Source organism: Salmo trutta, chromosome 6 (genome assembly GCF_901001165.1).
Source record: "Salmo trutta chromosome 6, fSalTru1.1, whole genome shotgun sequence".
NCBI classification, from domain to species: domain Eukaryota; kingdom Metazoa; phylum Chordata; class Actinopteri; order Salmoniformes; family Salmonidae; genus Salmo; species Salmo trutta.
The window spans coordinates 28,982,984-28,997,456 of record NC_042962.1 but is presented as its reverse complement, the minus strand read 5'-3'; the positions used below and the strand labels follow the sequence as shown (position 1 = coordinate 28,997,456).

The 14,473-nt window shown below is 45.3% G+C and overlaps 1 protein-coding gene across 9 annotated transcripts in view; it reads left to right on the top strand.

Moving 5' to 3' along the window:
* LOC115195822 (sickle tail protein homolog) overlaps positions 1–14,473 on the top strand; it is a 224,151-nt gene that overhangs the window by 198,323 nt on the left and 11,355 nt on the right. For 8 of the 9 annotated variants that reach the window (XM_029756110.1, XM_029756111.1, XM_029756103.1 and 5 more), the window contains 7 exons: positions 1,791–2,584; positions 6,547–6,651; positions 7,169–7,218; positions 9,707–9,867; positions 10,188–10,363; positions 12,689–12,825; positions 13,502–13,649. In XM_029756110.1, the coding sequence (XP_029611970.1) occupies positions 1,791–2,584; positions 6,547–6,651; positions 7,169–7,218; positions 9,707–9,867; positions 10,188–10,363; positions 12,689–12,825; positions 13,502–13,649 (1,571 nt within the window). The remainder of the gene's footprint in view (positions 1–1,790; positions 2,585–6,546; positions 6,652–7,168; positions 7,219–9,706; positions 9,868–10,187; positions 10,364–12,688; positions 12,826–13,501; positions 13,650–14,473) is intronic. The other variant, XM_029756107.1, reaches the window with a different exon arrangement.

Genomic DNA, 14,473 nt, shown 5'->3' with positions numbered 1-14,473 from the left:
GTCTGCCTTCCCGCCTCTGGGACAATGACTTCCATTGTTCGGACGGAGACGTGCATTTACGCCTGCTACGTTAAGTTAGATTCACATAGACCGCATGAGGGAGGAATCTACGTAAGACAATGACGAGAGGGACAGAGACAGTTTGTGAAAGTATGCCTTATCTACTTTGAGGAACAACTCTGCAGCATACTTAGGCAGGCTAGCTCAATAGGATGACTAAAGACAGTCAGTACCTTATGGGGAGTGCGTAAAGTTAGATGGTCTGGTTGGCTGACTGCTACTGCCTGGAGCAGAGATGACTTTAATGAAAAATAATAAAGTAATTAAATAAATATAATATACTCAACTGAAATATTGTATTATTTCATTGTAATTTCCTATTTTTCCATAGATATTTACCCAATGTAGACCTGACAGAGACCACGGAATATTTTTTATGTTTTGGCAATTGAATATTCACTATTTTTGGCTTTGGAATTTCCATTAAAAAGCTTTAAAATCATTGCAATGTCATTATTTTATAATGCATTTAAGGTTTTAAAAAATGATAGAGCCGAAACCAAACCCATTTTGAGTTACCCACTATCCCACAGCTCAGCCAGGCAATTTATAAACTTAATCTCCCCTGGACAAAAGTGTCTAGACATTATTTCCCAATGCGACAAGGCTAGCATTTGGTTTGCAACAGCTGCCTGCCTCTCTGACCTTTGCGATAATGTTGCAGTGTTTTTCTACAACATGCCATGCTTACAGAAAAAACATGATTTCACATGTGGAAAATCACATGATTTCACATGTGTAGTTTCGTGTTATCACGTTGCTTGTGATTTTGTGTTGGCTTTAGTTAGTTAGCTAGCTAGCAAAGGAGAAGTAGCTTGCCTGCATGGCAACCCTTTTTGCTTAGAACTTTTGTAATGGACGACCAGCTCATTTTCCTAGCAACTTCAGAATCTCAACTAACAACTGGCCTTAACTATAGTGTTTGGTGGAAGGATGAAATAAAACAAATGTACTTATTAAAATAATAAGTACATAATTTTTTTATATGTTGGTAATCGTTTTATATAATAGGCGGAATCTACCGCACACCCAGAGCTGGAGGCAAAATGCAAAACTGGAGAAACAGGAAAAAGTCTCTGCACACTTCCAGTCAGATGCAAATGTTTTTAATTTCGGTCAGTCGACCTTCATCAGAGCATATCTCCACAATCAAGAGTGGGACAGATAAGGCCACACAGTGAGCCAGCGGTAATTGCAGATATTGTAAATATAACACGCTCGACGTCGAGCCTTAGCACAGCCCCAGATGGGAGTTATTCACATGATAATCCCTGGTTTCTCATGCCTTATTGTCCTAACTGGGTTAGAGGAGTAATGGGTTGCATCCCAAATGGCACCCTATTCCCTACTTAGTGCACTACTTTTGACCAGAGCCTTATGGGCCTTTGTCAAAAGTAGTACACTACATAGGAAATAGGGTTTTATTTGGGATGCTGACATGGTACGTTTGGGGATGACCTCGCACACATTTTTTTTTATATATATAGAAACTCTCTAGCTCCTAGACATGCAAAGGGAGGTGTCATGGCCGACTACCTGAAGGCTGCGACACCTGATGTGCCAAGGTGAAGTTTTCCCTAGGTACAGCTCTAGGATCAGTTTCCCCTCCCCCACTCCTAACCTTAACCATTAGTGGCGCAACTTCACCCTCCATTGACATGCTACTGTGTTTGGTAAACATGGTAGACTAATGTGTAAAGTAGTAATAAAATGATTTTGGTTTCCTCCAGATGCACAGAGAGATGATGTATGCCAGCAGAGATGGGCAGCACCCCCCCAGACACCCCCCTATGGGCCACCCTCCACACCACCCCATGCAGGGCTCCCTGTCCCCAACCACGGCCCACTCCGTGCCCCCCTCGCCCTCCCGTATCCCCTTCGGCCCGCGCCCGGGGTCCATGCCCTGCAGCGCCACTATGCCCCGGGAGCGCATATCTAACGCCACACCTCCCGTGCGCTCCGTGTCGCCCTGCCCCAGCGCCATCCTGGAGAGGCGGGACGTCAAGCCTGATGAGGACATGGGCGGTAAGAGTCACAGCCTGGTGAGAGGGGGAGAGGGGCTTTACACTGACCCGTACCTTCTCCACGAGGGGAGGATGGGCCACGGCCCTGCCCATGGAGGGCACCCTCCTCCTGGGGACATGGTGGACCACGGCAGCCTGGCTGGCTACCACCGCGCCTCCATCCGCTCCACAGGCTCCTACAGCGGGCCCAGCCCCACCGAGGCCATGGAGCAACCCTCACTCTACCGCCAGAAGTCCAGGAAGTACGGAGACAGCCAGCTGCCCACGCTGGGCTCCAAGACCCCGCCCCCCTCCCCCCACAGGATGGCAGAAGTGAGGATGATTGACATCCATGGGGCCATGCCTCCTCATGGCGGCATTCCCATGGAGCGCTCCTCGCCTGTTCGCCAGGCCTTCAGGAAGGAGGAAGTGGTCAAAAGCAGGAGTAACATGGCATCTCCAGTCGTGCCGGACCTCCAGGGTCACGGCCCTATACCTCCAGCCAACGACCCACAGACACGGTAAGCCAACCCGGGGGACCTGAGGTGGGACAGGTAGGGTAGTGTGTGGTGGGGGTCAGTGAAAGGGTATTCAACTGCATGGGAGCATGGATGACCTAACACTGCATTCCTGCACTATTCTAACTGTGACCGTGGGCTGCTCTGTGTTCATCTCAGCTCATATTGTGTCTCATCATCACCACTGCAGGGCAGAGACATCGTGGTCTGCCCTGTCTCACACACACACACACACACACACACACACACACACACACACACACACACACACACACACACACACACACACTGTGTGTCTGGCCCATCCTGTCAAGGTCATCACATTTAGCACAGTGGGCTATTACAACAGTGTGTTATTGTTATGTATTGTCTTGTCTTATTGTGTCTTTCAGCTACACCAGTTAGGTATGTGTGTGACTCGCTCTATTTGTACGAGTAGCTTATTCCAGTTGAAGAGAGTCGGTGTACTCAGTGCCCCGTAGTTGACAGAGCAAACCAAGCCACTGCAGTAATTGAATAGTGCCTCACTCCCCATATTCAGACTGTATATTATCATGTTATCTTGTGGTATTGTTGTTTTAATAACACACTGTCTGCATGCCCCGTGTAGATGATCTAAACCGGCCCCTCCGACAGTCATTTCTGAGGCTAGTTCAACTTGCACTAAGAACAGAACACACAAACACAGGAGAGGGCATGAGGGACATACTCCAGCCATACAATCATATGTGGTTTCATTGGAATGCATTAGACCGGAGGGCTATGAGGGCGAGGGGGCCGAGGGGGTCTATGTGTGCACTGCTCAGGAAAACCAAAGAAAATATTGACCAGGTTGGTTGGATAAGACCTGGGCTTTCTGAAACAGCCAAATCAGGGGAACAGATCACTAGGACCACCTGCACGGTACAAACACCATGACGGCTACCGAATGGTACCCTATTCCCTTTATAGCACACTTCTTTTGAGCTCTACGTTCCCCATTTTAAATGGCCCAGGCGTATAGGAAAGAAAGGGGGAAAGGAGTTTTAGTGAGAAGGTACTTCACATGTAAAACAAAAAGGGTATTTTAGGTAATTTAATTTATAACTACAGAGTGGCCTTCAAGCATGAGTTGTACTTACATGCACAAGGAGCGTTCCATATACAGTACCAGTCAAAAGTTTGGACACATCTACTCATTCCAGGGTTTTTCTTTATTTTGACAATGTTCTCCATTGTAGAGTAATAGTGCAGACATCAAAACTATGAAATAACACATATGGAATCATGAAGTAACCAAAAAAGTGTTAAACAAATCAAAATATATTTTATATTTCAGATTCTTCAAATTAGCCACCATTTGCCCTGATGACAGCTTTGCACACTCTTGGCATTCTCTCAACCATGCATTTCAATTAACAGGTGTGCCTTGTTAAAAGTTTGTGGAATTTTGTAATGATGCACTGAGAGTCGGGAAGCAAGTTCAGGGAGTGAGTGTTTAAATAAATAAATGCAACTAAATACAAAACAATTAACACAAACAACGCACAGCCATGACACTGGAACAGAAACAATAATGCCTCAGGAAAGAACCAAAGGGAGTGACATATATATATAGGGCAGGTAATCAAGGAGGTGATGGAGTCCAGCTGAGTCTGATGACGCGCAGGTGCGCGTGACGATGGTGATAGGCGTGCGTCATAACAAGCAGCCTGATGACCTAGAGGCCTGAGAGGGAGCACACATGACACATTTCTTTCCTTCTTAATGCGTTTGAGCCAATCAGTTGGGTTTTGACAAGGTAGGGGTGGTTTACAGAAGTTTGCCCTATTTGGTAAAAGACCAAGTCCATATTATGGCAAGAACAGCTCAAAGAGAAACGACAGTCCATCATTACTTTTAGACATGAAGGTCAGTCAATACGGAAAATTTCAAGAACTTTGAAAGTTTGTTCAAGTGCAGTTGCAAAAACCATCAAGCGCTATGATGAAACTGGCTCTCATGAGGACCGCGAAAGGAAGACGCAGAGTTACCTCTGCTGTAGAGGATAAGTTAATTAGAGTTAACTGCACCTCAGATTGCAGCCCGAATAAATGCTTCACAGAGTTCAAGTAACAGACACATCTCAACTATTCAGAGGAGAGTGCATGAACCAGGCCTTCATGGTCGAATTGCTGCAAAGAAACCACTACTAAAGGACACCAATAAGAAGAGACTTGCTTGGGCCAAGAAACACGAGCAATGGACATTAGACCGGTGTAAATCTGTCCTTTGGTCTGATGAGTCCAAATTTGAGATTTTTGGTTCTAACCGCTGTGTCTTTGTGAGACGCAGAGTAGGTGAACGGATGATCCCCACGTGTGGTTCCCACCTTGAAGCATGGAGGAGGTGTGATTGTGCTTTGCTGGTGACACTGTCAGTGATTTATTTAGAATTCAAGGCACACTTAACCAGCATGACTACCACCGCATTCTGCAGCGATACGCCATCCCATCTTGTTTGCGCTTAGTGGGACTATCATTTGTTTTTCAACAGGACAATGACCCAAAACACACCCCCAGGCTGTGTAAGGGCTATTTGACCAGGGAGAGTGATGGAGTGCTGCATCAGATGACCTGACCTCCACAATCACCTGAACTCAACCCAATTGAGATGGTTTGGGATGAGTTGGACCGCAGAGTGAAGGAAAAGCAGCCAACAAGTGCGCAGCATGTGGGAACTACTTCAAGACTGTTGGAAAAGCATTCCTCATGAAGCTGGTTGAGAGAATGCCAAGAGTGTGCAAATCTGTCATATAAAATATAAAACACTTTTTTGGTTACTACATGATTCCATGTGTTATTTCATAGTTTTGATGTCTTCACTATTATTCTACAATGTAGAAAATAGTCAAAATAAAGAAAAACCCTTGAATGAGTAGGTGTGTCCAAACTTGACTGGTACTGTAGGTACGGTGCTCTAGAACGGCTAAATAGGTACATGAAGACTTTACATTTCAGGGCCCGGGGAGACATAGCTAACTGTTTCTCTATAGTGCATTGTCTGTGGGCAGTACAGTCGGGATCACAGTCATTTCTCTTGTCCTCATCTAGCCCCTTTAAGCGCCCCCCTTTCCCCTTCCTCCTGTGCCATTAGATAAGTGTTGACGGGAAAACACAGCGCTTCTCTATGTCTAAGCCTCACTGGTCACCAAGCAATCACCAAGCATAAAGATCCTTCTTCACCCGTCTTTGGTTTTCTCCGCGTTGCCGGCGCAATCTCTCGTCCAGGCACCGGCCACGAGTGGCACGGTCTCTTGTTTTATTCCACAATGTGCGCCCTAAGGTCCGACTTATCTCCAACCTCTGGGCTAAATCTACTAGACAGCCCTCGTCTTGTTTTTAGAAATTCAGGCTAGCCCACTTGTTTTTCTAGACTATTCCAGGCAGACTCCGGGAGGGCAAAGCAGACATGCTTAAGTGGTCGAAGTTATTAGACCATGTTAGCTGGAATATATTGTTTACTTGTGCCTGAATCGAGAATTCACTGCCTTAGCACGGTAGTTTGACAGCTTGGAACACTTACAGTTATTGCTTTAACAGTCTGTTTAACTGTTGTTTATATAGCAGAAACCCCGTCTACTTGACAAATCGATAAATTATTCATAAAGATATTCATGAATGTTCTAAGATAGAAAATATTCTCCAAATCCTGTACTTGACCCACTCTATGTTTTAATGTTATATCGCTAAATTGATCGCTAGGCAAACACGTCTGGCATGAAAACAATTCCGGTGGTATTTAGGAAGTAACTCCCAACTTAAGAAGTACTCCTAACTTAAATATTAGAAATGCCACCTTTAACGCCTGAAAGCATTAGTTAGAACAAGAGAGATGTATTATTTCTCGATCCCGCAAAGATGATTCAATCTTGTCTAGCTAGCGGTCAGGGTAGATGAGAGTTCGATAAAAGTGTTAAAAGCTTGATTTTCTGATGTTTCCTGCAGAAAGCGAATGAAGGCTATGGAGCAACAGATTGCCAGCTTGACTGGTCTTGTTCAGCATGCACTTTTAAAGTCCCCAAACACTAGTGGCACCAACGAGGCTCTCAGGTAAGCAAGAAGATGAAGAAGTGAGGCAGCGTGGGACATTGAGTTCTCAGAGATAAGCCCAGGTTGCCCCAGCCAATGTGGACAAAGATAATAACAGATAAACTAGCTCTCAATTTTACCAGCCTAGGTAAACAGAACATTGTCGAGGGGAAATAGTGTGGACGAGGGGTCTGATATTGACATGCTGCAGTTATCTTTGCATTTCAACCTACTCTGTGGATATCTTGTGCTACTGTGTTTGCTTGAGTTTCCAATCATCAATCTCAATGTGGGCACCATGATTGGAATGAAAATGGGATGGCTTACTATGGGAACAGACTGCTCCTAACAGTCATCATGTTAACCTGTCCGTCTATGTCAGTCTGTCCAACCATACTGTATGGCTGTCTGTACGTCTACAATGCTTTTACTAATAAATGTCAACCCTAACTCCAGGACAGTTCCCAGGGTTTTGAATTAATTATCTTCTATTGTGATTCAACAGAATTAATGTCTCTTTCTCTCTGTGTGTGCGTAGTGAACGACCCATGAAGACATCAAGGCAAGCGTCTCCGGTTCATAGTGCAGGTCAGGAGGACCATTATTACCCTTCTGCATGTATCACATTATGGTTTGCGTCCCAAATAGCACCATATTCCCTATATAGTTCACTACTTTTGACTAGAGCCCTATGGGCCCTGGCCAAAAGTAGTGTACTGTATAGGGAATAGGGTTCCAGTTGGGACGCAAAGTAGTCTACTATATAGGGAATAGGGTTCCAGTTGGGACGCAACCATGATCTACTTAGAGGTACAGTTCTCTGTTGCATATCCCTCAACTTTCCCCCAGGATGCATTGCATAGACAAGTCTCTTAATGTCACTCAACACAGTCTGCCATATGCTCTCCCCTACTGCCCCACTAAAACACCCAGTCAGTAAGACAGGCGTCTTTGCTTTTCGCCGACTCATATTCCCCTCAAATCCTCTCTCGTCATCCACTCTAGGCGGGGGAAGGAGGCAAAAAAGCTACTAACTGAATATGTGCTGCTGAAAGCATTAGTTAGAACAAGAGAGATGTATTATTTCTCGATCCCGCAAAGATGATTCAATCTTGTCTAGCTAGCGGTCAGGGTAGATGAGAGTTCGATAAAAGAAATGCAATCTCGAGGGCGGCGGGAATGAAAACAGAGTGGTATTTATGCGGCTGCTGTCAAAGCAACTCCTCACATCTTTGGGTTTCTTCTTACAGGTTTCCCTTTGCGTATTGTTCCCATTCATCATACACAGAACATGAAGAATTGACTGTGGCTCATAATTCTGATTCCTCAGATATTTCCTTGTTGTTATTTCATAAGCTATCCCCATCACAAGAGCATCCTCTCGGTCTCCAAACAGTGGATGGATCCTAAATGGCACCCTATTCCCTGTATGGTGCACTATTTTTTGACCATATAAAGGGGTGCCATTTGGGACACAGACAGTGTGACACACATGAGCAGCATTCATCTGAACCTGAACTTCAGGTCTGTGCAGCTGTCATTCCCTATGAGAGGACTATGTATGTGGTGAATGTTGGAGGGGGATTACAAAGTTGACAATAGCACTGTGTTCTCTAGCCCCACTGCAGGGCTCTACTATGGCTGTGTCACAATTGGCACCAAATTCCCATTATAGTGCACTACTTTTGATGGGCCCCGGTCAGAAGTACTGCACTATATAGGGAATAGGGCAGCATTTGGGACGCAGACCTACTCTGTGTTGAAGGAGTGCTCTCTTGCTCGCTCTCTCTCTCTCATTCAAGTCAGAACATTCTACTCTCTCATTGTTCTGACACTTTGCAGGGACTTGTTCTCTTCCGCTAAGGGACTTGAGTGGCTTAGTGACACTGTGCCACTCCCACCTGTTGACAACAAGCGCCCCAGAGACAGAACTCAACCTCAGGGTCAGGTTTCAAAGGTCATAGGTCATACTACTCCATTCTGAATGGGAGAAACAGTGTAATTGAATTCAACTTCAGTTACTGTCAATACAGACTGCAGTTGGCATGGCTTGTCAAGAGTCATTCTGTCGTCAGTCTCCAAAGCCAGAGGACATTACGTCTGGTGGTTGTTTTCGACAGCAGACAAACCCGTCTCCTGTCTCTTATTTCTCCCAATGCTTGCATCCCAAATTGCTCCCTATACAGTACATTACTTTTGACCAGAGTTTGATGGGGCCTGGTCAAAAGTAGTGCACTACATAGGGAATAGGGTCCATTTGGGATGTAGTCATGGTGAGGTTGGCGGTCGGCAGTCTATTTCAGTCAGCACTGCCAATGTAAGTACCCGTGTGCTCCTGTGGGCAGCGGGGGAGACGCCTAGGGAAGCACAGGCCCTCATTACTTAACATTAGGAATATTAAATCAGGAACCAACGCAGCTGTGGAGAATGTGTTTGGAAATGAGCAAGGCGAGCGAGGCGAGCGCTGGGCTGTGGCCAGGCCAATGCCTCACAGAGGTTGCATCTCAAATGGCACCCTATTCCCTATATAGTGCACCACTTTTGTATTGCCACCTTCCCTATGGGCCTTGGCCATACGTAGTGCACTACATAGGGAATAGGGTAGCATTTGGGACGCACACGGACACAAGGCAGAACGTGAAAAGGAGGGGAGAAAACATGAATACATTACACCACCCATTCAATCTCAGAGGAGACATTTTGCTTTTTACGTGCATGTGCACTTTTGACTGTGGGGGTATTTCATATGCGGTAAATAAGGGAGTTATGTATTGCGTGCTTCCTCCAAAATCTGTAGGGTTTCCATCACATTGTGAAAGGGATTTATGTACTTGTGAATGAACCTCTACAGCATAGCCTACAATATGAATAATTAAATGCTATGGGTTAATATGTTTTCCCATTTTTTAAAATGTATTCTTCTAAATCAGTTTTTATACAGCTAGATAAAGCATGTTTGTGGCAAGTGAGCTCTCTATCCAAATCTATATTTTCTTTCCAGTTTTGTTATCACAAGTGAGGAACTGACTAGCTTGTAGTGGTTTTAAATGTGGCTATTTGATTTGATCTTATTCAGGAGGTTCCCCTGTCCTGGCACCCAAAAGTGCCACGCCCCTCTCTGAGAGTGGCTCCACCCCCATGCTCCCAGGCTCCACCCCCTTTCAGAACAACCTGCTCCAGTGCAAGAAGAACGTCTCGGACCTTCGGCTGCAGCTCCATCAGATGAGACAGCTGCAGGTAACGCCACCAATGCTGTATCTAGGCGTAGGATTATGTTTCCCCTAGACGCTGATCTTGGGTCAGTTTAGCATTTTCCCCACTTATGGTTAAGGTTAGGATTGGTAGGAGGGAAAGCTGATCCTAGATCTGTACTGAGGGGGAAAAAAAATCACCCGGGGAGCCCCTATCTACTGTTATTGGTTATCAATTTGATATCAGCTGTCAAGCGTTGCTTCCCAGCCATTCAACTACTGTCTATCAGCTACTTTTCAACCCCCTCTATCTGGATTGGCTAAGAAACACAAAACTCAGCGTGTGTGTATGTGTGTGTTACCTAGCTCCAGAACCAGGAGGCTCTGCGTGTGCAGCTGAAGCGGGCTGAGCAGGAGATCAGTTTGAAACTGGCGGAGGCCATGAGACGTCTGGAGGACCCGGTCCAAAGACAGAGAGTCCTGGTGGAGGAGGACAGACACAAGTACCTGGGCTTGGAGGAGAGGGTGTTCAACCAACTAGGGTAAGAGTGGGGGGGGGCAGTGTAGCAACTCATGTAGGTCCCTCCCTGTTTCGGCCCGTTTCGTTTGGTTGCTAGTGTATACGACCCAGGTGTTACTGACTAACTACAAGTACACACTTTCCAAACATAGCTCACAGGTACCGGCAGGCCATGTCTGTCTCTCATTCAAGCCCAGAAATCACTGAAGTATAGGACCAGGCAGCCTGGGCAGGCAATTATTCACAGCATACTCTTAATTTAATTCAATCGTCGCGGTTTGCCAATCGGGAACGGTAATTGAATCCTTTTAATTCTGATATTTAACCGGCAAGGCCATAGCACTGCCTGGGTAGAAAGCGGTAAACATATGCCCCGATAAACATCACGATAGGAGCATTTCCTGAACGTTGGTTTTCTGGGATAATCAGGCAGGCGCAGGGCGCTGGATTCAGCTGTGTTTTCCTTGGCGCAGTGCCAGGTCTTACTCAGCAAAGGCCTGCCGTAGTGTTTTAAATATGGCTCGTTAATGAGCTCTGCTTGGCTGAAGCGCTGTGTGCGTGACAGGGAATGTGGTGTGAAAAGACGTAGCCTTCTCCTCCGGATAGAAACTCAATTTAATACAACCTGGGAGAGTGTCTGCTGAGGGTTCTAAAAATACTCTGAGAGGAAGTGAGGCGACAAACGACCAAGGTTTATCACTGTTACAACTACTGCAGCAATCCAAGGGTCCATAACATGAGGATATTGCTAACCTGGAGGATGTCAAAGGAAGGTCAGTGAAGATGTCGTGTATTGCGTCATCTTTTCACAAATGTCACTAGGCCTACAGGATTTTCCATAGTTTTAAGCACATGCATTTCCTGCATTTCCAATCCCAGGCTCGATTAAATCACTCCAGAAACGGACTGGCCATAGGGAAGATCGGGGCAAATGCCCGGATGGGCTGGTCCATCTTTAGCCCGGTGGGTTGGTCTTCAGTGGGGCTTTTGTGCAGAATGATCATTGTTTGGCTAATAATAGGGGCCTGGAGGAAAAACATTTTCCTGTTTGGGGACCAATTGTGTGTGTGTGTGTGTGTGTGTGTGGGGGGGGGTTCTGGTCCCAGTCTGTCCCTGGTCACTCCTATTTATTTCCAGTAAGTTCCGTTTACCAGTCATCATAAGCCCGTCAGAGGCTAGATCTGAGCCAGCTGTCAGCACTAAGCCAGTGATCCTACTGCCCTTGAGCAATAGAGAAAGATGAGAGAGAGTTGAGTGCCCATGAAGCCTCCTCAAATAGATGATCCCTGGGACATCACAAGTGTTTGTCAAGTTATCTTTAGAAGTGTATTTTAATGCTGCGACACTTTATAGACTCACATTCTACTTTCTGAAGTCCTGTATAGCTCTTTTAAGAAGAAAGAGCCATTTTTTCCCCTGTCAGCTCTTCAGTTGAACTCTTCCATAGTCCTCATCAAGAGTCCTTGACATAAGAGGGCTGCGACGTCAGTAGTTATTGTCTTGTCACTCCCTATTATGAGCAACTTTACAAAAAGTTTAGGGTTCTCGAGGGAAGTTAGGTCACACACAAAAAAAGCACCATTTAGTTCTCTCATGCAGTTCAGAACAGCACACGGTGTTAACGTCCACCCAGCACATTTCCCCTTGGAGTTGACTTCTCAGGATCCCATGGATACAGTGTATCAGACTGATAGGATCCTATGTAAGGAAGTGGTCGCACAAATAAACCCGGTTTCCACGTGAACACAGTTGAGGTTTTGGCAAGTAACCCAATCCAGTCGGAGCGGACTCACATAGAGGAAGTGCGGCGTGGTCTGACTAAGAAAGGCAACTTTGGCTATTAAGGTTGAAGGGCTGACTTTCCTACAGCCCAGATGTTCTTTTTTTAAAACAACATTGTTTGATTTGATCAACAACAACAAAAATTCATGCCCTCTTGTCTTTTCACTTGTCATTCAGTTACCTCAAACTAGAGCTCCCGCTGTGCCCATAAGATTTAAATTAGTATTGTCTGCCCCCTAGTGTCGAAATGGAGGCAGTGTTTCAGGTGACACTTCTCAAGTCTGATCTCTTAGCATCTCTAGTATGTCAGGGATTTGACGGTGCCTCCGTTATCTCATTTGGTAGCAATGGAGATGAAATTATTAAAACGTTTGAATGGATTTATGTAACGCTTAGTTAAGAGGGAAACCCACTTCATCCACCACCAATGTGTGGCAACCATTTATGGCACAAACCTCACCACACATCAGTTCGCATGGTGGAGAGGTGAGGAGTGATAGAAATGATGCCAATTAGGAATGGAGGTGAGCTGGTAGCTTTGAATGTCCTCTCTGTCTGTGTGTAGGGAGCTGGAGCTGTATGTGGACACTCTGAAGAGGGAGACGGGCTCAGCGGGGGCTCACAGAGCTGTGACACTGAAACATGTGGAGGAGGGGGCCGTTAGCCTCAGGAGAGTGGGAGAATCTCTGGCAGGACTCAAAGGTAAGACTGCAGTACAGTATAGCCTACTTTTAAGACACATACAGTACCTTAGATTATGTTCGTTGCCATGGATTCCATGGGTTTCCGTGTGCTAGGGTTTTCAGTTACAGGTGAGAAGTCCGATAATATAATTTATGAATTTATACTGAACAAAAATCTAAATGCAACATGTAAAGTGTTGGTCCCATGTTTCATGAGCTGGAATAAAAGATCCCACAAATCTTCTATACGCACAAAAATGTATCTCTCTAACATTTTGTGCACAAACTTGTTTACATCGCTGTTAGTGAAGTTTAGCCTTTGTCAAGATAATCCATCCACTTGACAGGTGTGGCATATCAAGAAGCTGATCATTACACAGGTGCACCTTGTGCTGGGGGCAATAAAAGTCCACTCTAAAATGTGCAGTTTTGTCACAACACAATGCCACAAACATGTTGCGTTTATATTTTTGTTCAGTATAATAACATTTGGGTAACATAATGCTACAACTGGAAAACATACATAAAAAAAGTGTTTTTGTGTCCAAAAAGAGAATAAGCTTGAAAAAGGTATGTTGAATAACAGTAGAGTTCTGCTGACGCAGCACAGTAATAAAGTTGTCCTCCAATGAAGGTTGGTGAAATGAATAGAAAATATAAAACTGAAACGTCGTATTTCCTGTGTGTTTTCTCAGGGGAGTTTCCGGCACTGCAGACCAGGATGCGTGCAGTGCTGAGGGTCGAGGTGGAGGCTGTGAAGTTCCTCAAGGAGGAGCCCCACAAACTGGACAGCATGCTGAAGCGAGTCAAGAGCCTCACGGAGACACTCAGTAGCCTGAGGAGGTACATAAACCAGGGAGGGACAGGAAGTATGCTCATGTTCACTCCCCCTCATGCATTTAAAAGCATTTTATTGTTGCAAGCATGGCTGGGGGTTCTCTTCGCCATATTCCTCACACCAGTCCATTATTTTTAAATCCATGAGAGGGAGTGTATAAGTGCCCACTTCAAAAGAAGGGTAGAGAATCAAATTTCAAATCAAATTTGCGCCGAATACAACAGGTGAAATGCTTACTTACAAGCCCTTAACCAACAATGCAGTTTTAAGAAAATACCTTTTTTTTTAAGTAAGAGATAAGAATAACAAATAATTAAAGAGCAGTAGTAAATAACAATAGCGGGTCTTTATACATGGGGTACCGGTTCAGAGTCAATGTCATTGTGCATGGGCACCGGTGTCGAGGTAATATGTACATGTAGGTAGAGTTATTAAAGTGACTATCCATAGATAATAACATAGAGTAGCAGCAGCGTATAGGGATACTTAAAACATGAACATAACAAGTGGCTGGAGTCTTTGACAAAAAAAAATCTGAACCGCCTGGTATATAGAGGTCGTGGATGCCAGAAAGCTTAGCCCCAGTGATGTACTGGGCCGTACGCACTACCCTCTGTAGTGCCTTGCGGTCGGAGGCCGAGCAGTTGCCATACCAGGGAGTGATGCAACCTGTCAGGATGCTCTCGATGGTGCAGCTGTAGAACCTTTTGTGGATCTATGGAACCATGCCAAATCTTTTCAGTCTCATGAGGGAGAATAGGTTTTGTTGTGCCCTCTTCACTACTGTCTTGGTATGCTTGGACCATGTTAGTTTGTTGGTGATGTGGAC